Source organism: Pygoscelis adeliae, unplaced genomic scaffold, assembly GCF_000699105.1.
Source record: "Pygoscelis adeliae isolate BGI_AS28 unplaced genomic scaffold, ASM69910v1 Scaffold45, whole genome shotgun sequence".
Lineage (NCBI taxonomy): Eukaryota > Metazoa > Chordata > Aves > Sphenisciformes > Spheniscidae > Pygoscelis > Pygoscelis adeliae.
The window spans coordinates 4,376,424-4,401,996 of NW_008825114.1; the positions used below are offsets into that span (position 1 = coordinate 4,376,424).

At 37.2% G+C, this 25,573-nt stretch overlaps 1 protein-coding gene across 1 annotated transcript in view; it reads left to right on the forward strand.

Moving 5' to 3' along the window:
* Positions 1-25,573, forward strand: part of CCDC171 (coiled-coil domain containing 171) — a 160,700-nt gene that overhangs the window by 103,979 nt on the left and 31,148 nt on the right. Inside the window, exons 23-24 of the mRNA XM_009328066.1 lie at positions 543-597; positions 13,128-13,259. Coding sequence (XP_009326341.1) covers positions 543-597; positions 13,128-13,259 — 187 coding nt within the window. The remainder of the gene's footprint in view (positions 1-542; positions 598-13,127; positions 13,260-25,573) is intronic.

The following is a 25,573-nucleotide window of genomic DNA, read 5'->3' on the forward strand; positions in this document are numbered from 1 at the left end:
TTCGTTCTCCAAACTTCTGTTTCGTAAAGGTAGGATCCTCGTCTGTACTTCTGCTGGAAAAGGACCAGTGGAATGTTCAGGTTTAGAGAAGATGGGAAGACTTATATGCATATAAGTACATAGTTGTTAGGCCCATATAATTGATGAAAAACTTAGAATTTGTCAGTGTTTTCCAGTATGAGAATGTAATCTCTTCCTGCTAGACCCTGGACTCCATTCAACATGCCCTTTTTATGCAAGACTGCAGATTTCTTCTTCAAGAACATGATAGTTGTTCATTGATATGCCTGTAAATACAACTGGTTTAATTGCTTATCCACAACAGAAGCATCGTTCATACAGAAACGTGCCAAATAGTGGTCCCTGAACTGGTTTTTAGGGTTTGCACTGGAGGTATAAAAAGGAGAGATACAAACATAACAGTTTGAGTTATCAACAATTATTTTTAAAGACATGATGGTTATAAAGTAGCAGAAAATGAATTTCTCCATCAGTAGAGCTTCAGTTCTATTAACAACTGTTTTTTTTTTCTCTTGTAATAGAGACAAAGAATTGATTATTAGTCATATGAAATCTGTGGAAGCCACTCTTCATAAGGTAAGGATTTGAAGTGTTCCCTCTGTATTTGTATTTCCAAACACATAGAGGTTTTACAACTGCTTATTCTCAGGGAAGGAGGGGAGTAGAAGTTGTAAAGTAACATCCTTTCCTTAGAGTTTAAGTTGCCACTTTCGACTTCTTTCATCTCCAAAAACTATTCATATTTAGTGAAATAAAATACAATTTTGTAGTACACAGACTTCTTATTTTTAATATGAAATTTATTACAAAATTCACCTGCCTTCCCTCAATCACTGAGCACTGTTTCTGGTTACCAAGTGAAGACTATTGATCATCCAAACAATTCGTAATTGCTGCTGAGTTAACTCTCTCTACTGAGTAAGGCGGAGGTCATCTGGTGAGGTGGCCATAGGACATTTGGCTTTGTGCATGCTACTTTAATCTTTGATATATGACAAATAAAATAAGGAAAAGACAGTAAGTATTAACCTGTAATCAAAAACTTTTATGATATTTTTTTAAAACCTTTTTTAAATTGAGTAATAATCTTAAGTTGTCTCTTTGACATGTAATAGTTTGCCTTGGTATAGTATTCTTTGAAGGTCCAACAAAGCTGTATATATTAATTACTGGGGAGAAAGGTCTGTTTTTAACTGTAGCTCTAGTGGCTGATTGTTTTATAACTGTTTTTAGTCCAGAGCAACACAGAGCAAAAGAAGTGTTTTTATTACCTTGGAGCGTTCATTTCCCTTATCACATCTTGAATTCCCAGCAACATGGGAATCTATTCCTTATTTTAGTTTCCATGTCCACCAAAACTGCTGTTAATTTAATTTTCAGATACCTTTTTCAAGTTTCTCTTTCCTTTAACGTTCACAAAAAGTGACAGTACCTGAACTGTGTGTTTTAGCTGCAGCAAACTGCTGATAGGTAATGTCTTCCTTTGTGTCCCCATCTTCTTCATACTGGCTTCTTTTAAGCTTGGGAAATCTATGTAATGCAGAAAGTGCTGTGTTTTTACAGTAACATGTATGTGTAATGTCCTTGGCCTTGAGGATTTATTGTTCTGGATTGCAAGTTTACATTTTGATTTAGAAAGCAGTGCTGTATACACACAAGGATTGAAATGTTTGGGAAAAGGTTGTAGGGAAGGTCACATGCTTAGTACTGATTTTCCTGATGCAGTGAATGGATTGAGAAACTGCCATCTTTGAGAATTTTAGTTACCACATCTGCTTCTTAGTTCTTGATGTACATAGTTGTTTGGCCCAAATAGCTTATTATTGAGTAGCAGAGTAATTTATCCTTTCTGGTTTGTCAACCTAAAGAATGAGGAAAGCATAAGAATTAGAAATGTCAGGACGCTCCTTTCAGCAGCAACTAAAAAGAATTGATTGTAAATCATTCATAATTTGACATATCATTTCTCCTAGAAGAACAAAGGGAAATTATTGATCTTTGGGAAATATCTGAAATGTAAACCCTACATTGTAATGGTAGCTAATTATCTAACATTAATGAACATGGCTTATGTGTGAACTATCAAGTTTACACTGTTGTTCTTAAAGGTTTTGTCACACAGTGAAAAATCAGAACATGACAAAGTAGGTGAAATACTAGTAAAGGAACTACAAGCCTGTCTTCTCCCATAGAAATTGTGGGAACTGCTTTTGTTTTCAAAAAAGGAATCAGAAGAAAATGGATAAAGTTCGGAATCATCTGGAGTTGAACAAGTATTACTATTAGCTGCAGATATATTTATGGGAGTTTGAAATTGAACATTGTGGTATTTCTACGTTGATGTATTCATGAGCAAATATTCACAAAATTCCACTGCATCACTTGCAGGATCTGTGTTATCAATGCATAATCCTAAATTTTTGCTCAGAGGGATTTTACAGACATCCTTAGTAATCTTGGTTAGACTTGGGATAAGACAGTATACGCTGATATCCATTAAAGCAACCTCATTCTTTTCTGTACTTTATCACTACAAGAATTCCAGAAGGCAGTAATGTAGGTACTAGATCATCTGCCTGTGGGTATACTTGGGTGTCACATTCAGCAAACAAAGCAAGAAGAAGCAGAGCTGAGAGAGACAATCTCTGTGCATGCTTCTAATACAGCTCTAGACGAGGGATCATTTACAACACTTACTGCCCCCCCTGTGACTGGATGGAAAATCTAGTATCATACATTTGGCTTTGTCAACAAGTGCTTGGGCATGCTTGTGCCCAGAATGATTCTTTTAAGACCATTTCAGAGCCACCTTTTCAAATCATCATGAATATTTATGAGGCATAAATGTTGAAGAACTTGAGCATGTGCTATGCTAAGAGAGAAAATATTTTTAGCAGCTAGTTCCATATCCTTCATAACCCGCATGATATTCTTTAGAAGGTTATTTTTTGTCTTATCCTGGGTCTTGTCATGTTAGCTATCTTCATCTGACTCCTGGAGCTGGATTATTTGCACAAGAGTTCCTGATACCATTAAAATAAGTGAGCTTTCTTGGTTTTATACCATCTAAATATTGAAGACAAATATCAAAGTGCACAGTGAATGTTTTACCAAATTAAAAAAAAACCTATCAGCAAGGGCAAACAAAGGACCTCAAGAAGATTTTGGTTTGGTTCAGTTTTATTCTCATAATATTAAAGATGACCAAAAGGTAATAGGTGAATATTTTTTAAATCTAGGTTTGGAAAACAGATGCCTTTTTTTTTTTTTCTCTCCTTCCCTAGGATCTATTAGATAGCCTTAAACTGAAAAACTTAGCAAAGTAAAACAGGTTTAAAAATTGGCTACTTAAAGAACTTGTGCCCATGACTTGACCAATTCCTTTAAAAAAGAAAAAAAAAGCCCAATGTAAGATGTAAAATGGTAACAGAAATAAATTACTTTTTACTGTTAAAGTTCTTAGAAGAAATTGCATCTTCTTGAAGTTCAAACGTAAAGAGTTTTCTTAAAAAGTCTTCTCATCAAGAGAAGAAGCATTTAAGTAAATGTCGTATTTTAAAACCCATCTGCAGGCCTTTTTTTATGTATGAAAAATAAATGATGTCTTGAAACACTTTCCTCTCAGAAATACGTTGAGAAGTTATTTCTTATAAATATAGCCTTGTTATACTTGTTGATAAACTGTATTTCATTATTAATTTCTACTGTACTTCTTAATATCATGCTTCCATAAGCAGAGTTAAGAGACATTAAATCTGTTCATTTTATACAACTAGATTCTTTAACATGTGTAGTTAATGACTTATTAGTTGTGGTAATCCCGTCAGTGGAGGAAATAATTTTACACTATCTTTGCTAAAAATCTTCATCCTTCCCTTTGTACTGCTTCTCAGTTTGAGTGCTTGTGGTGGGTTAGCCTTGGCCAGCAGCTAGATGCCCACCCAGCTGCTCTCTCATTCCCCCTCAACAGGACAGGGGGGACAAAATAGGATGAGAAAGCCTGTGCATTGAGATATAGACGGGGAGATTGCGTACTAGTTACTGTCACAGGTAAAACAGAGTTGACTTGGGGAAAATTATTTTAATTTATTTATTAAAATAGATTTGGAAAGTGAGAAACAAAGACAAAAAAATAAGCATCGTCCTGCCTTTTAGGCTCAACTTCACTCCTGACTCCTCTGCCCATGCCCTGAGGCGCAGGGGGGATGAGGGGCAGGGGATTGCAGTCAGTCCATAACAACTCCTCTCTGCCGCTCCTTCCTCCTCATGCTGTTTCCCTCCTCCAGTGTGGGCTCTCCACCCAGGCTGCAGCCCTTCAAGAATACCTGCTCCAGCGTGGGCTCTCCATGAACTTCAGTTCCTTCAGGAACTATCCACCTGCTCAGGTGTGGGGTCCTCCACAGGCTACAGTGTGGACATGTGCTCCAGCATGGTCCTCTCCATAGGCTGCAGGGAAAGACCTGATCTGGCACCTCAAGCACATCCCCCCACAGCTGTTTCTCTGACTTTTTTGGTGTTCACAGGGCTGTTTCTCACTCTTTTTCTTCCCTCCTCCTCTGCCTGTGTGGTGGTTTTTGCCCTATCTTAAATACATTTTCACAGAAGGGCCACCATCTTGGCTGAGGGGCTCAGCCGTGCCCTGTGGTGGGTCGGTTGGAGCTGTCTGGAACCAGCTGTGTCCAGCACGGGGCAGCCCCTGACATGTCCTCACAGAAGCCGCCCTGCAGCCCCCACTGCCGGCGCCTGGGCACCTACACCTGGTACAGTGCTGTGACTGTCTCTTCTTCAGCCTCCCTAAATCCCTGTCCTCTAAACTCTGCTTGTGCAAAACACCACAATGGGAAGTCATCCCAGTGAGTCAGCCTGTACAGAGTCAGAAAATTGTTTCTGTTTCCCCTTATACTCTTAACTATTACAGTCTTGACAAGCTTTATGTGCTGGTGGAGTTTTCAGCCTGTCCCAGCCCCAGCTGCTTAGGATTTGGCCATTTTAAGAGGTTAATAAAATACCATGTCTTACAAGCTTAGACTGTTACCCACTACCCTGTGAGGCTAATGAGCTGTGATAATGAGTCAGTAAAAAACACAAAAGAAAATCCTCCCCAAAAAAATCTTTTTCCCAATATCGGTTAGCAACCCACTCATCCTGACACTGTGGAACAGTTCAGGGATCAAAGCACCTATTCAGTGTGCTCCTTTCCTTTTGGCACTTGGTCAAAAAAATTCTTCTTCATCCACTTCTGTAATGCACTTCATTTCTGCTGATTGAAAGGTTCATACGCCAGCTGGCAGAACAGCTTCTATGCAGACCCGTCAGCGGTCGTGCGTTGAAATCCTTCCACCGTTGTGTTTCATTGCCTCACTGCTGCTCCCCTTCCCCTTCCAAAACGTCCCTAAACTGGCTATGCATGAGATTTGGGCTCCACAGTTCTATCAGCTGAAAAAAATCTGGACACTGTATGATCTGTCCTGTTATATACTTGTAAAATACAAAGACAAAATTATCTTTCTTTATCCAATTTAATGATGTTTTCAATACAGGACAAAGAGACAATTGGAGATGGGGTGAAACTATGGAAGACTTGAGAATTAGTAACGTTGTAGCATGAGGTTGCTATTTCTGATGTGGTCCATAGCAGTAAAATGCATTTCCTTATGATGGTTGTTTTATGGTCTGTAAGAAATTAATTTACAGTAGGTTTAAGTCTATATACAAGTGACTACATGAGTAAAAACACTCAGTGTAAATGGCATTAATTGTTAGTTTCAGCAAGAAGACCACAAATGGGTCAGGCCTTGAAAAAATAGAACAGTTATGAGGCTTAAGTTAGCTGCCACAATCAGACTTCAATAGATGTGACCTGGTACTTTCAGGTGTACTGATCAGCAACATTTCTCTGAGTTAACTGGGATCTATAGTCTATCATATTATTTAGTTACCTCAATAATGATTTAAAAGCTCTTGCTTAGAGATCTCAACTTGAAAATTTTTCACTAGCCTAATGTCACTCCCAGAGCTGGTTCTTCTGCATGTTTAGACACATTAACAGAGTGAAGACTGCTTGTGTGTGTGTGCTCAGGGTCTATTCATCGCTGTGGTCCTTGGTTGTTCTAAACCGGCCCTATCACAAGCCTGTTGAAACAGTGGTTATGTGTACATGCAATAAAATCACAAAAACCAATTAGAATATTAAAATTCTAGATGACTGCTGTAAGAGACGAGCTATTATTTCTCTGTGATAAGAAAAAAATGCAGTAAAAAGGTTACTTTTTCTCCTACTCCATCTCAAATTAGCACCTCTTCATTTCAATGTTTTATGAATGACTTTTGTTTCCCCCCCTAGTAATCTGACTTTCTTGATCCTTGTTCCTAAAGATCAGTTGTGCAGGACATACAGGTGTTAGCACAGCTGGCTTGCTGATGACAACTCTGTCCATATAGCTGTCTAGTGTGTCATCACTCATATTGTTCAGTGTCATTCTGACCTAGCCAAGCTAAAAATGGTACTCCAGCTCAAGAGGGATTTAAAAACCTTGACAAACTAAAGATAAGACATTGCCGAATGTCATATCCATGTGCTTAACTGTTTTCAGTTTAGACATAGCTAAATAACTAATTTCAGGGTGCATTTGTCTTCCTTGTCTTTTGCTGTTTTGTTTTTTTTTTTAAAGGCTGAATACTTTTGTGTAGTTTGCCTTCAGTAAGGAAAAATCCTTGTTTGGAGAATTGTGGAATTACTGAATACATTAACTGTTATTTTCTCCAGACATAGGTTCATTTTCAGCCCAAGGTCACTGAAATCCATTCATAGGGGATGTATTACAGTGCACATCCTGCAACTACAGCGAAGCTTAGGTGCAGTGGTCAATGTTTGCAAAAAACAACTCAGGATTAAATTAACATCTTATCCAACGGAGCGTGTAGTGTGTGTGTGTAGTAATATGAGAAAGCTTGAATTAAACTTACAGTCTATAGCCTGGGATGGTATTCTACTCTGAAAACTAATTTCTAGAATCTTGACTAGTCTTTAAGAGGAAAAAAAAAAAGAAAAAGCCAAGCGTACCCAAAACATCAGTTTTATGAGATACGTGTTTCCTTACACAAATGCTGTTATGCAGTAATTAACGTTCTTTTAAAAACCACCTATGAAATGGCTTGTATTGTAATTAAATACAGATTTGCATGGCAGTAATCAAAAAGGATAGTCACTAAATCTGTATGCTAATACAGAAATTTTTAGTAGATTTTCAATTAAGTGAAACATTTGGTATACCTAATTACATTCATGTATGGCTACCTACAGCAGGGTATGTGCAAATGCTATTTAAAACCTCCACTATCAACAGAAGTCAGACCCTTGGGTTTGAGGATGTATTCCTTCTTTTGATGAAAGAGTACACAATGATCTGCTGGCCTTTAATGAATACTCAAACCTAACTGGGATGGCCATATAACAAGTATCTATTCAACTGTACCATGTAGCTCTTTTTGCCTTTCCCTCCTATGAGGCACTATTTTATCTAAGCAAGATATGTTGTGATTTGGTGTAGTTTCATTTGGCCTTCTTGGGGAAAATTAAAAAAAGAAAAAAGAGTTGGAGGGGCTTTTTTTGCAGTTCAATTGACTGGTTTGATTCCCAACATCATTCCTCACCTGTTTTGCTCTCTAATTGTGGCTATAGTTTTCCAGTTTTTAGATGTTTGATTTAAAGTGCCTTCAGTTTAAGCAATGCAATCTTGTCACAGGCAGTCTCTCTACTTCTGGGATGATCCTTGATTCCTGAAACATCCTGATGGAAAATATTGTGTCCATGATTATATAGGCCCTCATTCAATAAGATGAATATACACTTTTTGAGTGACTTCCTTATTTGCTGGGCAGACTCAGACTCTGGTGTTTATGAGCATCTGATATTAACAGTCTCTTGGATCCGACAGAGTGCTGTGGTATATACTTCTTTGGATGTCACACATGCCAAATCCTTCAGCAAATCTTTTGGGGTCTGTATTCCCTTAAAGGGCTAACACTTCAGGTGTGATCACTGTTTTCTAGAGACCCCATACTCAGGAATGACAGTATATGGCTATATCCTTAGAAAGATCATCTGTATTGGTAACTTACTTGAAGAACTACTGTTATCAACACTATTCAGTACTATTGTTGGTGCAACTTCCTTCATGTATGTTCACTTGTATTTTTTCATATAGAGTAAGAGAACATCAACAATTCATAACTAAACATTAAAAAATTAGGAAGTGTTCATGAAGGTTTAATTCTATCCACCAATGTATATACTTTTCTATTACTATCCTTAGTTCCGTGATCATTTGTGCCACTGTAACAAAGACTTGCCCATTCAAATGAGTTACTATATAATTTATTTCTGTTAAAGTGCTTCTCATCGAAGACGGCAAAGGACCGTGTTCAGTAGATGTGCATGGCCTTGATTTGTGCAATATGGCCTCCATTCTACATGCTGCCCTGGAGGGATGGACATTATGCAGCTAAATCAGCCACATATTTACAAGACTGTGGTTAAGACTAAGATGTGGTTTGCATTCAAACTGCCTCCTTCTATTTTAAAAAGTTCTAAAAACATTTTTGTTAATTATATGTCACATGCAGAACACATAACGGTGTGGTAGAAACCATTCTGCTTGCACTCTTTTAGAATGATTTGCATAACATTTGTAGCTTCTGTTATCTCAGGAATATGGTCATCTCAAAGTCAAGCACACTAAATCAGTTTGCCATTCACTTATCACCAAATCACTGCATCATTGTGGTTTTTGTTCCACTGTTTAAATTGCAGATGATATGCTATTAAAAATAGTAGTAGGAAATGAAAGTAAAATAGGCCCAAAGTCTTTTACTTTCTAGGTACTATTTTGTATGTAAAATTGGTGAACTTTGAACTTATAAAAGGTTCTCCTATATAGCTTACATAGTGAAATTTATATCCATAAATAATCTTTCTTTTCACCATAAGAAAGCATTGAATTAGGCCCAAAATAAGGAACTAAAATCTCAGGTTTGTTGTACCAGTGAGACAGTAACCGGGCAAAGACGTTAGGGAGAGGTAAGCGCATCTTAATACCATTTACAACTTGCTAGCATTTAGTACCATGTCTCTATTGGCATAACTGGACATACCAGCTCAAACGATGCAGAGGGAAAGCAAAGAAGTGAGCACAGAAGTGGACTGTAGACAAAATTATTGTTAACTCTGAGCAGCAGAGAATTTTTAATATAATTTTTGGACATGTAGAATTAGCCCATCAAATTCTACACCTTGGTTCAGTCAATAATGTAACTTCAGTTTATTATTCAGTTTCAGCTTTGATCTGAATTCATCAGTACTTTATTGATTTTAAATTGAGTGGCTATAGTGTTGTCTTCTGTGTTGCTCTCAATTAATTAAAAAGGTAAACACTGTCATAAGTCACTATGCCTCTTTGTTTTAAAATGTTTTGAGTATTGTAGTATAGTTGTGTGGATCCATTTGTGATTTTGCCTGTTTTCAGACAGTATTTATTTAAGGCTATACTGAAAAATCTACTTAGCAGCCCACTGTCGCAGTACTTACTATGCTCCATATAAAATCACTCTTGCAACTTTTCACCATCTCAGCCAAAATTATGTTTACCAAAACCAGAAATAGCCAAAATCTTCAGTAGCTTTGGCTACAGATACATTTATATATTGTTTTTCTTTCTATTAATTTTTGAGTATAGGGAAGTGGAACTGGTTTTAGACATTTTAATCATTGCAATGAACCTGATTAGCTGATTATGTTTTTTAGATTATAGCATTAGGTCTCTAGCCTAAGGAGACCTCTCAGATAAAGTAGTCTTGCTTTGGATTTCATGTGGAGAAAAAAAAAGTGTCATTAAATACAAAAAAGCTCTGAAACTTGCATCATAAAGCTTAACTACATAGGATGGTTTTCCTCCCTGTCAAGCTGCCAAAAAAAAAAAGTTTTTTTTTTAAATAAAATTACTAGTTTTACCTTTACCTGATAGTTCTGTAATGTGTGTATGTGAGTACTGTGCTTACTTCCTTAGAGAATGAGGAAATAATCACAGTCTCGCAACTCCTGTCATCTTTCTGCATCTCAAAAAGCAAATAGTCAGGAAGTGTTGAAATTAGTTCTTAACTAAGATTTCATATAGGTACAGCCTATCCAGCGTGATTCCATGCAGGCATGGCCATTATAGCTTTCCATTCCTTGAATAGGTCGCCAGCTTGAAGATTGTTTTAATTTTTAGTGAAACAATGTAATGATATTTGTACAGTATATGCCCAGTCTTTTGTTCTTATAATTTTTCCTGAACCCTTGTGAGTAGTTTTCAAAGGAAAACTCTAGCTTCATTTTCTGTTTCTCAGTATGCATGTTGATAATGAGATTCACTCTTTACGATCTAAGTATTTACAAACACAAAAAGTTTTGGGGTTGTTTTTTTAGTTGTGAATCTTCACATCAAATATCAAACTCTTTAAGGAGCTAGTATGTACTTTTCTGGTGCAGTGGTATTAATGGCATATGTTTACCACAATCAGCCATTTTAAAAAATGGCTTTTGTATTTTATTGTTCAGTGAGTCTCAGGCCCCAATACTGAAATGGAGAGCTTGAAACTAATATGGTTAAAAGGACTTCCACGGTCTGTATTGTATGTGTATTATACCCACATTGCTTATACATCGTTTTTTCCCCCCTAGTATTAGCAATCTGCTTTTGTACTTTGACATAGGGATTTCCCTTGTGAATTTTGTCACAGAAAAAAGAGAATCATCAATATCGCAGTTAAACTTGACTTTCAAAGCTAATAGTATCTCATTTGGGGGCTGAAATTTAATAAATTTTCTTTGATTCTGGGTGAGTTTTTAAACATCAAACAATGAATTGGCCAGGGTGCAGTAAAATATTTAGATCTATTGACTATGGTTCAGAAGGGTAGAAGGCAAAACACTGGTGGTTTGATGTTGATAAATTCTTAGTACCTTAATCCACATTAATGTTTTCTTTTATCTGTGTGCATACTGGCAGCAAAGACACTGAAAAGTTGGGATATATAAGCTATGAAAATGTAAATCAAGTGTGTGTGTGTGTGTGTATGTTTGTATTTAAAGTTACGCATTTTGTTATATTCAGCAAGGTTAACATCTGACCGGAGTTACACATGCTGACAGAACGCTCTGGAGAGTATGGTTTGTTCCACGGGACTGTATATCCTGAACCTAGTGCACTATGTGTGCAAAAAATGTGTAGAGGACCTTTCCTGTTATAAAAATTGCATCATAGTGCATATGTTTGGCAGCCACAGGTATTGACAGGAATTCTTTAGGTCAACTTGGGAAATGTAGGGCTCCCTATTCCCACAGAATAGAGCAACGAATAAAATAAAATCTTTTTTTCTTTGTTATCAGTAGACTTACACATGCATACTTCTTTCAAACAGAGCAGATTTCAAAGGCTGTGCTATTATTTGAAATATGTTCACTCATAATCAACATTTTACAAAAATCTAATTTTGTAAGTGGTTACAAAAAAGTAATCTGGGATTTAAAATGAATGGGCATATGTTTTAATTCACGTTTGGTGAGTTCTTTTGGGCAAGGGAGGCTCTAAGAAAAACTGAAATTTATTTTAAATAGTATTTAGTAAATGGTGTATTATTGATTTATATGTATTTAGTATATATTTAGTATATGTTTTAGTATCAGACTGCATATTGTTGTTAAAGACAGTGAATTATTTTTGCGGTACTGGCTATTGCTACTCAACAGATACAGTCTATGCCAAATGAATGTATTTTATCTCTTCATTTGTACTAATATATATTTGTACGTGCGTCTATTCATCTGTATTAGAATCTCATCTGGCTGCTGGGATCTCCTGGAGGTGGACATGATAGTTTTTGTATTAAATAGAATGAAAAGCGAGTGTGTGGCAGCATACGGTACATGAACGTAAGTGATGTGTCCATGGAAGTCAGGTGCTAAATACGTGTGATTTCACAGCCATGCTGATGGACTAATTACATGTTGCAGTATGTGGGAAAATGTCGCGCTTCAAACAACGGCAACAACATTCGTCTCGTCTGCAGCGCTCCTCCGGCTGGTTGCGTTTCAAGACAAAAGCGCTGGTCTCTGCACGTCGCCCGAGCGTTCCACCTGCGCGTTGGTTCCAGGCCGGCGGCACGCCGGGGCCCCCGTTACCGGCAGTGTCTCGCCTAGTCGGCAGGTGGCACTGTGACACCAACGGCCTCCGGTTACCTTCGTGGCCCGGTGTGGAAATGACACTGATACTGCCTGGGGGTTTTGTTTCATCCCTTCGGTTCAGGCTGCCTGCAAAACTAACTGAATATCTGACCGTCTGAATTTGGTGCAAATCGTAGCATTTCCCACTCCAAATTGGCATAGTTAGAAACTGCATAAAAGTCGGTTAATACCAATTAGTGCATTATTTCTTATAGTGAGTCCAGAATAAGAAATCTATTAGCAGGGGTTTGGGGTTTGGGTTTCTTTGTTGGGTTTGGTTGTTTTTTTTTTTTTTTCTCCTTCTGTTAATTGCAGAGCTACAGGTTGGGGTTTTTTGCTTTGTTTTAGGATTATTCATTTTAATCTGGCGTTTAACGGAATTGATATTAAATGAACCTTATTTTTCAGGACTGATACGATCTCCCACCAGAAGACAGAACTCACATGCCAGCTTCTTGTTTGTATGATCACATGAACTTTTTAATTTCATAGCTGATGTTTGTTTGAGTCAGAAGTACAATTACTATTTCTTTTTCTTATGAGGTTTTTACAGGGGACGGATCTGTGAAATGTATATACCAGCTGGGCTTGTGAGACCTTAGTGTCCCTTCTTTCCTTCTCACTTCAGACCAGGGGAAGATGCTTTTTTCTTCTTAACATTCTCTCCCAGCACTCTGAATTAGAGATTTATTTGCAACGAAAAATCAATTAGTCCTAAATTTATTCATGGATTTCAGGTCCAGCGATCAATGCAAGTCCACTCAGTGGGCTCAAGGGGACCCAGTTCATCCCAGTTAATGTGTCTGAAGGGGAATTACCATTGATGCTGTTTTTTTCCCTTTAGGTCAGAGATCAGACCTTGCTGTCACGGACTGCGGCAACCAGGAATGACTTCACCCTGCAGCTACCCAAACTGCACCTAGAGACCTTTGCAGTGGAAGGGCTGAAGGGCAGGCCAGAGGTTTTAGCATTTCAGGTTAGAGTCTAAAATAATCCTGTTTCTTTTTTTCCTTTTTTGCATCTGAGGTAGAACAAGAACTGCTCTGACTGTGTGGAGAACAAAAAGCTTCAGAACTATTGCAGGCAACACTTGGAAGAGAAATAATTTCCATATATACTCTTGAATACGGTATTTCAGAGATGATGTGAACTTTTAATTTTGCAGTTATAATGTTAAATAACTGACGGGAATATGAGCATGGAAAAATGCAAATGTTACATTTGAAAATTAGTATCGCCCTATCCCACCCTCCCTTTCCTCTTGCCCATAATTTAAGCAAGACAAATAAAATGGGGGGGAAGGATTTTTATGCTGCTTTCTGGTCAGTATCAGATTTTTCCATGTGACAGTTTTAGAAGTAATAGTGATTTTTGAGCATTCCTAATATAAAAGAAACTGCTATTTGGAATACTGAAATACAGAAGCTATTTTGTTCATGTAGATTTAAAGACTTGAATGTTTCAAAATACTAATTTTGTTAGGAGGAAACAATGGGGAAAAAAGAGAAATGAACTGAATATGTACATATTTTCAGCTCTGAAAATGGACTCTGTGCAATGCCTCCTTATTGTTTTTAAGTTTGTTATGTCTTCTTACACATAAACTATCCCTTAGTCTTTATAGCTGTACAGAATGACTTCATTCTTGTGATACATTATTGCTAAAGGCAGAACATTTTGTTTTCTCAATAAGCGAAGGAAAGGCAGAGTGAGTACATACTTGTTTCATTGTGCTCTTCTATATGAACCAGAGAGAGCAAAGCTAGTCATGTAAAGTGCAAGGAAGTCAGACAATACAAGTATTGCACAGTGTGTGTACATTTCTGTAGTAATCCTTTTTAATTTATTGTAGATTTTCTATTCTAGATGTAGTATATAATTGCAGGAACAGGGTCACAAAATCAAACATTCAAGAAATGCAGATTCTAAGCTGGACATTTCTTACTGTTGCCCTCTTGCATGCATGCATTTCAATATGATAAAGATTTAAAGTATGTGTGTATTATTGTGTTTCCATAATAAAGTAGTAAAATGTAACACCTGAGATTCCCATGAACTTTAGTTAACACAGCTGTACGACTCTAGCAGAGGGTAGAGTGGCAAATGTTTCCCCAGTACAGTCATGATCACTTTTAAGGCTGTGCAAAAGGTTCCACAGGTGGCATCTTTTCAAAGAAGCTGTCATGGAAATCACCAGCTTTTAAATACTGCTCTTCTAATTTGGTGGCCTTTTCAGTGATAGCTGCCTTTTTTTTTTTTTTTTTTTGTCACATCCCAACTCCCATTCTTTTTTGACCGAAGAATGATTGTAGAGGCATTTATAAGACAGCGTATTCCTTCTTTCTTTCTAAGAAGATGAAGAGAAACAGAAGTATAAAACGTTGCGTTTCACATTTGTACAGTGGTATAACTAACACATAGCAATGTATGCACTGGGTGGCTTACTGGTGGTGCAGTATTGTAAACATACTTTTTGGTCACCCGACAGCTCCAATTATACGTGGTTACTCTGTACGTACACAAACAGGATCAATGGTTCACAGTTTATCTCACTGTGCAGTTCCTTTTTCCCTTCCCTGCCTTTCCCTTCTTTCCCTTTCCGTCTCCTCGTCTCTAGTTACATAGTGCCTGTTTCATAACTTTCTAAGTACATTATAGAGATTTTATTATAAAATTTCCCTTTTATAGCTGGGAGTGAGCTAATTGATTTTAATTTCACTGTATGCAAAACTATATTAAGGGCAATCCTGCAATCTTGAATGAGGTAAGCAGTTAGTAATCACTTCATGGACACTTCTTATTAAAACCAGTGGAATTGTTTGCGTGCATGGTCTCTCTAACCGCTACTACTACATGTATTTTATAGCTAGTCTGTGACAAGTACATTTCAGTTAAAGACCTTATTATCTGCAAGTGTTAGACATGAGGATTTTTTTTCCAAGTCTCAATTTATTGATATTTGATGGTTTCTTTTAAAAAATTGCATAAAAATTGAGATCCTAAATTAGACAGTATGATAGGGATGAAGCAGTGGCTATCAGAACTGTTGAGTACTCACAGAAGATTGCATTGTTTTATTTTTATTATTCATGCATCGAGTTCGTAGTAGGTGGCTGGAATCAGTAATTAATAATAATTTTATATCCATCGGTTCAGTGTGTATCACTTTTTCATCATATGAGAGGAAGAAGAAAAGCTAGTATATTTGTATGTGCATACACATCTGCATAGGTTATCTTTCTTCCAAATTTTTCAGAAAGCAAGTGGCTCTTAAAGGCATTTTGAATGAAATCTGTTATCCTTAATTTACTTGATGGGCTCAGCAGCATTAGCGACCTATATTTCTTGTCATTGGGAATACAGGAAGTCTTGGAATTTTTAAATTGCTGTTATCTCTATATGAATGTTTCTTGGGAAAAATATGCTTTCTTTATAGGAGACAAGTGCAAAGAAGGTTGGCATAATGAACCTAAGTTGCTTGACTGTGAACTAAGCTATCAGAGATCCGCTTTTTTGTGGCACACTTAATTAATTGTCTTGTAAAACTAGAAAGTTGTTTTTTCTAGCAAATGGATCCAGCATTCCAAATAGTATGAATGCTTACAGGGCTGATCAAACAAACACAGAAATAAACCCCCTGTCATTCCCAAATGAAATAATTGTTAAGTTGTATAGGAAGTGGTGTGCATCTGTTAAAGAATGTGTTGTACACTCTAGTGATAGACCTTTAGCTAATGAAATGAAATATTTGGGACACAAAGTTCTGTGTATCTTCTCCAAAGCCTGCACTTTATGTAATGGCTCTTGAATTACAAAATTACATAATAGATTGAAATGTAAGTTATTCAACAAGAATGCTGTTGCACTGTCTTCTAAAGCCCCATGCAAGTAGTGAAAGTATGACTTAATTTGTAGGCATTTGTAAAATTCTTGGAAACTGTTATAAGAATTAATATAAGAGTTTGAAAATGTCACTTGACATGGATAAGTAATGAAAAAAGTGCAATATCTCGAAAAGTAAAATGGTATGATTGCTACAGCTTTGAAACACTCTCACCTGGTATTTGATTGCTGTGAAGGACGCTATGTTACAAAGTTGTACTGTTTGTTACTGAGGTAAGTTTGAAAGTGGAAAATACAGTGTTATTTTCAAGCACCTGAAACACATGAGAACAGGATTCAAGGTGTGCTGTTCTGGCCATGCCTGAATGTTCCCACTGAAGGCAAAAGTGAAACTGTATGTGAAGCTTCCAATAAATACAGGATATAGGGTGAAAAAGAACAACTGAAATAACATGGAATTCCTCATTCTAGTAGTCTTGCTTGGCAGATGACTGTTGAAATTAACCAGTAAAGGTTATCAGCTCATCACAAAATACAAAACTGAATTGTGCTACACCTTTAGGAAGACAATAATGTTCTCTTAACTCTCTCTTCTGAAAGAGGTTATTGGCTTACAGAAAAAGTGGTCATTCAGAAGATTCATTCTGAATTATCTCAAGTACTTCTACATCAAATATGTAATTAATGCTCATGGCAAGCAATTTGACCTAAAAAACAATGCATAAAGTCCCCAGATAAACCAGATAAGATTTAAACGTTCATGTATAAATAATTAAGCATTGGTATACTCTCACAATAAATTTCTTCTATTTGGAGATGTAGACGCAGAAGGGTAAGAACTGCTATGAAAGAAACTTCTTGATGCAAATTTAGGTACCTCAGACTAGTTTTGCAATAGCAATAGGATGTGTAATGTATACTTGATGTGTAAGTGCTTGATTCCCAAACAGAGAAAGACTAACAACATACAAATCAGTGGCTTTGTCCCGTGTACCTAGGTTATGCTCTGCATCTGCTGTTGCAGGTTGGTTTTACAGGAGGTACAGGAGCTGTTTAAACACAGTAGAGGAGCCCCGTCTTTACGGAGGATGTCCCAGATGTTCTAATACATAGAAGTAACAGATTTTTTCAGGCATTGTCAGTGAAAAACAGTGACAACAAGAAACTAGCTGTGGTTGTCAGAATCACATACGCTGCGTGACCGAAAGACATGCATATGGCTGTGTGATCAGACAGCCACTGATGTTCACACGTGGTAGCTGCCTGCAGATGTGCAATTAGGGAAGGAGTAATCATTTTCTGTGTCATGGGAACTACCTTGACCTCTGTCTTCAAAGTCTCCGTTTGCGTATTTTGTTAATTGGCCCTATTAATTTGTTGTAGTTGCTTTTGGTCAGTATTTGGCATGGTGGGCCTCTTCTTTCTTCTAATATCTGGTTGCTAAAGGATATGATGTGACTTCTGGATGTTGGTTTGGAAGAGAACCGATATTCACAGATGAACTTGCGTTGCTGTTTTACAGGATTTATAGGAATTAGAGAATCCAAATGGGCAAGTTTTGTGAGTGACTTTAATGAGGATGTGAATATTAATGCATTTCTGTAGTGTATGAAAAAGCAGATGTGAGGCTGAGTCTGTAGGCAGGCTTCTGGTGTAACAGGGATGCACATACATATATCTATATTTGTCAGTATTTATAGGTCTTAGGAGAAAGCAGTTCTTTGTGTGCTGCCCTTCACCTGAGACGTAAGATTGACCTGACTGTTGGAAATCCCTTGCATATTAAGAAAATTTTAGTTTATTATAACCGAGGACTCGAGTAGGTGAATCTGTATTTTTCATTACTAAGCTCTCCCTTAATTTAGAAAGGCACTATACGCTTGTGGTGTGCTTTCTCTCCTCCAGGTGGGTTTGAGATGGATAAGGTTTCACTTTGTCTTGTCTGTCTGCCTCTGTCTCCCTCTCTTTTTGTCTCTCTCTCTGCCACATGCTCTTGGTGTCTGCTGCACGCTGTCTCTCCCTGCATCCTATGTGCACGCTCCCCACTGCATGTGTGCTTTCTCTGCCGCACGCTTGCTCGCTGCTCTGTGCACACTGCCTGCCCTCACTCTCCACTGCTCCTGCTCTTCCTCTCCTTGCTGTGCCTGCTCTCTCTGCTGTACGCATGCTCGTGCTTTCCCTAGGCCCATCTCTGCCTGCTGCTCTGCCTCGGTCTTTCTCTCTCAGTCTCTGCCCCTCTCTCCTGCTCCATGTACCTGTCTTTCCCACTCTGTCTGTGTCTCGCTTGCTCTGCCTCCCTCTCTGTCTTTCCGTCCCCACTGTCCCTCTGCCTCTGGCTCTCTCCCTCTCCCTCCCACCCTGCCCATCTTGTGCTCCCTCTGTCTTGCTCTCCCTCTGTCTCTGTCTTCAGCATGTGTCCATCTGTTCATGCAGGTTTAGAAAGTCCACGTGGGGTTTACATGTACTCCCTTGCGTTTCTCAGGTGTTTTGAGGTAATTTGAAATGAAAAGTGCAGTAATAACATAAAGGCTTATAGTGGTGGTAGTAATATAGTCAAGTACTGACATATCTTCAGTCTCAGTGTATAATCATTATAAATTTATGAAGGAGTAGGTTCTTACCATTTATTTTATGTAAATTATGTATTCATGTATGATATAGTCATGCATTATCTGATTGTGTTGTAGGTCCACTTTTTCTAATTAATTGGGACAACATAAATGCAGTTTAAAGCATTAGGAGCTTCTTAGTTTGTATTTATTTTCACTTGTTCATTAATTTTAGATTTATGCTTGATAGATTAGAAGGTAAAAGATATGCATAATTCTGCTGATAATTTTTTTCAAAATAATAAACACTTTCTCATTCCTGTGTTTACTTGTCAATAAAAAAGTTCTTACCAAATTGAGGAAGAAAGTGATTTCAAAGGTAACATTATAATTCTGTCATCAGATTTTATCCTCTGCATAGGCCAAGTCTTTCAAACATAAATCACTTCTTAATGGGATGAATTAATCGTGGAATAGCTGCTTGAAAACTGAATTATTAGTATTTTAAATCTCATACTTCTGTTTTGGAGCCTTTTTCTTTATTTTTTTAATGGCATGGCTGTTAAAAGAACAAATAATTGTGGTTTTTTTCTCTTAATGCTTCAGAAAAGAGAAACCTTTTTAAGAGAGTCTTGAAGATAGTGCATTTATATATACGTGCACCCAACATGCACACACTTCCAGTGTTTTCTTTTTACTTCCACCATTTCACCCACAGAAGGAACTATCCATTTCATTACAGAGGCCAGAATGCTGCCTCCTCTGGAATTGGACTGCTGCTTCTTGTTGGGTAAAACTGGGTCTTCATTTTCCAGGAGTTCAACAGCTGCTATCAATAGCACCTGGCCTGCCCTCCCCCTCTTTTCTTCTCCTCTTCAAAAGGACTAATTTCCTACCTAGTGTTTTAAACTCATTAGAGTGGGATGACACCTCTTGCAACCCTGACCTTTTGCAAACTTCAATTTGTCAAAAATAAAGTTGATGCAGGGCTTAAGAAACAATAATTAACAACTAAGTAAAATCTGAATAACCAGACTGAAGAGATGTAACATGAAGAACTCTAATTTAATCTCCTTGAATGTGTTCAGCTGGTATCTGGAGTCATGCCTCCAGATAGGTTGTATCATGATGATAAATATTTAGAAGCCATTTTAGCATAATTTATTTTAACTATAATTCCTTTAAAACATAACATTAATGTATGTTAGCAAAACACAATTTAAAAAATAAAAAGTGAGGCATCTTCAAAATGCCAGTGATGTTGGAAATTTGCCTTTTATAATTTGAATTTCACACCCCTTCTCCTTTCTGCAGGTTAACTGTGTTCCCAACTTCCTCTCCTCTTCACAGCATTTCTTCTAGCAGTCTTTTCCTCGCTCTCCTCTATGGGCTTTTTATTGCTCTCTTTCCTTTCCTCATTTCCCCCCTCCTTATCATTAGCCTCTTAAAACACTTTCTCAGAAATTCTTTCACTTTCTTGTTTTTTCCCTTGCCTTTCTTCATTCTAATAAATGAATAGAGACTATATGAAGAACCCTTCTCAGAAGGCTTTTTGCTTAGCTGGTACACTGATTGCACCCCAACCCTGTTAAGTCTTTGGCACTATGGGACTATAAATACCAGTATCTGTAATCAATTAATCAATTACTGAAAGCTGTCTCTTTATGCCTGTGAAACTACTAACTCTCGTCCAGCCTCTTTTGTAAGCATTATTAGTTTTGTAAAAACTTTCGGTTAAGAGCTGCTGCTGATTATCTTGAATGCCAAAGTTACTATATAATAATTTTACTTCTCAGTAACCTTTCTTAATGGAAAATTTTCTTTCTTGACCCTGTCAAGCAATTGTGTAACTATCTGCCTTTGTCCACTTAGACTTTTTCATACATTCATATCTGTTGCATGTGGGTAATCTCTTATCAATGATCTGTGCTGATATGCAAGAAAGCTCTATAAGAACTGTGTAAAATATGGTCTTAATTCACCAAGTTTATTTATTTAGTTTTGCTTCTGCTTGTAATCCTGGGATGGGTTTTTTTTCCAACTGGTTACCAGGTTGCTGCATCTTATAGCATAAGGACCCAACAGGAAGCATCTTTATTGACTTCTAGTCACTATTCTTTTATGAGAAAAATTACTCTAGAGATGTGGTGATCTCAATATGTATCCAAAGCTGCCTCAGTGAATAAGAGCAGACTCCTAAATGCTGTAACTACAAAATAAAACATTGCTCAATAACAGAAAATAACAAATATAGTTTTCACAGCACCTTGTTTGTTAGGCAATTTTTCTTACTTCAGAAATCCTATCTTTCAGAACTGCATGGGATTATCTATGCACAGTATCTTCAGAAAAGGTGTAATTTTACCAGATAACCACTGCGTAGCTTGGATGTGACTGTATTGTTTGATATTGTCTGCAGCGTGTACTGTTGTAACACGGATAAGCCCATTCAACAGTTAAACTGTTGATAATCATTTGAGTTACAAAATGAATTCATGAAGTGAATACCATGAAAGATTAGGAATTGTCTGGAGTCTTACTTTTTTTGTACTGGTTCTTTTAATTTCAAAAACTAACAAGAAATGCTGAGCAAGTGAGTCTAAGCAATAGGAGTTAATAAGGCAATAGACTTTATTACACAAATATCTTAGTAGCAGAAACAGAAACTTTTCTATTCTTAATTACATTTAAACTAAAAAAAGAAACTTTGTCAAATGCTGAATCTTTTGTTTAGTCTTTTTTCACTTAGCTGCTTAGTATTCCGTTATTATAAAACATATCTCTATCTGTTTGTTATTCTTATCAATAGCTTACTGAGCAAGAAAAAGTTATTAAATAATGCACTATATTAGTGCAAGAATTTTGTAATGGAATCAAGGGAGACAATTCTGCCCAGATACTGCATTTGGTAGGCCTTGTAGTTAAAGACCTGGAAGAGGAAGGGTTATCTACAGCTTCAGTGAGTTTTTTATGGCTTAGTGATTTGCTGATTGATTTCATTTGCTGACAGTTAAGGCTCTCTTAATGTCAGCTTTCTTTGCATAATGCCTTGAAATAAAGACTGATGAAGTTTTTCAGATTGATGTCGCTTACATAAACTGACCCCGATTTGCCCTTCTGCATGACAATATAAGTGACAGCAGTTAGACAAAAATATAGCAATGAATATGCAACTTAAGGATTAAGAAAAACACAGTAAACCTTTCAGAATATAAAACTAGGCATAAAAAATGAGACTGTTCTGTTAATTCCACAGTTGTCCTACACTGAAGAAATAAACTGGGATAGCATCCCAAGTGGTATACCACTGAAGTGAAATTTGAAGAGGATGAGTTTTGAAAGGATCAAAAGTTAAGCTGTTTTTTACCAAATTCTACCAATTGGCTACTAATTCATTTTGGAGTTTGTTTTTTTTGGGGGGGTAGGGGTGTGTAAATTGTGGCTTATAAATTCATGTATGTTGTTACCTGAGAATTTTCGTTTTTTACATTGTTATCTTGCAGGAATCATAATGAACTACTTTGAAGCTGTTGTCTTGATTTTTCAGTTACTGAATTGATTGATGGTGTAGTGATATGTGCTGATAGAATCCTAAGGTCACAAGTTCTGTGAAAAACATAAATTCTTAGGATTGATAAGGTCTATCACTATAGGTGTTCCAGGACAAATATACTTGAAATAGGGCACTCATTTTTAACAAATACTTGTCCATTGCAGTACCCAATTTCATTATAGTCGTATTTAACTCTCCCTTTATTTTGGTCTCTTCCCTCATTATGGTCTTTTCCCATTAGAAGCAAAAAGGTGTTAAGAAATTAGGGAGTGGGGAGAAAATGGAGAGGGCTGGACGGTGCTAAAGTAATGGAAAGAGGGCGAATGTGGAACTGTTTTGTAAACTTGAATAATAGGGATACACAGCCTGCATTTTGGCAAGTTTACCTGCAAAGGATTGAGTCTTTCATGACTTTTAGAAAGATAATATCCATGGAAAGGCCACCATTTTTTTATCCTCGTGGAACCTTGATAGAACTTATACTTAGATTCCTTTGGATTGCTTCCACATCATGACCTTTTTTGACAAAAGTGCAGTTCTAAGGTAAAGATCAGGAGGAAACGGTCATCCATTCCACCTGTGGGGCAAACTTGCAATGCCCATTTAATGCCTGAAGACTGTATTTTAGTTCTGACTTCTCTCTGTTCAGAGGCAGATTGTGTGTTCTTTTCCAATACCAGCACCCATTTGTAGGTCCTCCTCTTCCTGATCGTATCATAATTGACAAATGCTAAAGGGAGAGGTTAGAGAGCAAAGCATCATGTCATTGCTCCTGCCTATAGTGCCAGACTTTCTCTCCATGCAGTTTCCCATTCTCAAAGGAATAACTTTTTTTATAAATTACTTTAGTATCGTGCAAGCTAAAGATTACAAGTTGAAGTTTAAATTCTGAAGTTTTTACAAATGCTTGCAAAGACCACAGGACTGGGTTTTGAGCAGCCAGTTTCCTACATGTCAAAATGTGATGTTTGTCTGTACCTTGGCAAAAGTCGCTATCCTAGATGCTTGATTTGTTCTGCATTTATTCCATGTGAGACTTGCTGCAAATTTTACTCCTTTGGGAAATAGACTGTGGGACTGAATAAACATCTAATGCCTAGAGGGCACATAGAATAGCAGTAAATCTGGTTGTCCCTGCTTAAAAACAGGTTGGACGGGGAAAGTAAAAAAAAAGAGAGTATAAGAAATAGGGCTAAAATATCTCCAGAATTTCTCCCAGCCTCCACCATTTTAGTTCAAGGACCTCCTGAAACAAAATTCATATTTTTGTATTCAACAGCCATTTATTGTCCCATTGCTTTTTGAACCCATGTAAAGTTAAGCATTCACATGACTTGTGGAAAGGACTTTTGCAGCTTAACTACACACTTTCTGAAAAACTATTTTCTATGTTTGTTTTGAAAATGGTTTCTGCTATTTCATTTAATGTTAATATGTTAATGATAATAAATATTCCCAGTTTACCTTCTTTATACTAGTCATACTTTGGCATTGTCTCTCATAATCACCTCCAATTCTCTGCCACTCCATCAGTAGTTGTTTCTTTTCAGGTTACTTTCCTCACTTCTGAACTGCAAACAGATGAATAACAGTAGAAATCATCTATAGTTTCTAGATTTGGTAAGCTGTGGAAGTGATTTCTCTATGTTACCAACATCCATAGGCACAATTGCTCATAAATGACCTAACTGCAAGTAGTGGTCCAGTTCTGAAAAATGCGTAAGAAGTAGTAACCAATTAACATCAGAGGTAGTCTGGAAAATGCTGTCCTCTAGGGTGTTCATAAGAGAAGATAGCCTGGGATCCTTGGAGAAGAATCAGCCACTTTTGTTGATCCACCATTAAGGTCACCACTCAAGCACATGATGTTGTGGTGCCTGCAGTCATCACCAAATCTGGTAAAAAAGAAAGACTAAAAAGGGCTTTCTCAATCTGATTATGATACCCTATGATATGGGGTAGTTTACTTCTGATCCTATTGTTGAAGAATACTTCATGCTTTCTAGACGAACTCATCTCACCAGTGCCTATCCTCCTTAGTTTTCTCCTTTCAGTGTTGCTATAAGCATCCAGTTTTATAAACAGAATTGACAAAGTCACTTTATCTCTTATGCTTCTAAGGAATTGGATCTAATTGTTGACTGTTGGCCAGACAGGGGAATGGACCATAACAGTCTGTTCCTTACTTGCCAGGCTCCCAACCTAATAATTCAAATCCTGTTCTGCAATCTGATGATAATTTTCTATTTAATGAAAAGGCACTTGGTGCATTTGCTGAAGACAAAGCAGAAAATCAATGTCTTCCAAAATTTTGTCTAAAAAAGCTCATGAGGTAACAGCATGTCTTTGACTTGTTGGTCTGAATGAGGACAACCAGAGCTCTGTCAACAGAAAAGTTAGTGTCGTCTTCTCTTTGTCTTTCAAGCCGTTTCCTTGGAACTTAGCTTGTTGACCTCTTGCATAGAAGAGGCCCAGACTTCAGTGTAGTGGAGCCTCACTTATCCACCAGCTTTTAGCATGTGCTGATTGGGATTTATACCTTTCTGAGTTGAGCTACTCTGTCATCTATATGACAAATGCCAAAAAGATAGACAGACAGAATCAGTTTTTCCCAACAAGGGTTTTCTTCAGCTGTACATCCATTGTTAGTAGAACTAGATATTCAGAGATGACAGGGATCATTTTATTCATTCTTCTTCCTCAGATTGTGATGGTTAAAAGCAAACTTTGGGAGGAAAATATTTTTTTATTTCATACTAAGCTTAAGGATAGCAAATCGTCAAGCTCGGTGTCAGTACCACTTTTGGCAGACATTGCCAATATTCTCCAACTTTTACTTTGGAAAAAGGGATGCTAATGTGTATACTCATGGTGAAGGTCAGTAGTAGGTGTACTGTGCTCTTTAGATTTCCTTTGACTCTTCATATTTTGGAACAAGAGCAGTTGTCCCTGAAATTTCTAATAAAATATTTTCATTATCTACATCAGGTTTTGAAAGCAAGTCTGATTGAAAATCTAGCCATTTGTATGTTGGATTTTTTTAAATAAAAATTTTCCTAAAGTTCATGAATATATGAAGCAAACTAGCTATCTCACTAACATCTGAGTTTAGGAAGAATGAAGGGAGAACACCTGTCCATCCTATATGTGGCAGTGGACATTAGATTAAGGGTGTGTCCGTTTACCTGATGAATGCAATTCATCTTTTCGAGATGATTACTTTCTCTATAGAGACTATCTGGTGCTTTTTCCTGTGCTGGCACCATGAATTTGTGCACATAACTGATGTTTTGGTGAGAAGCCAAAATGAAAAAATTAGTTTGCTATCCAACCTAACAGGTATGC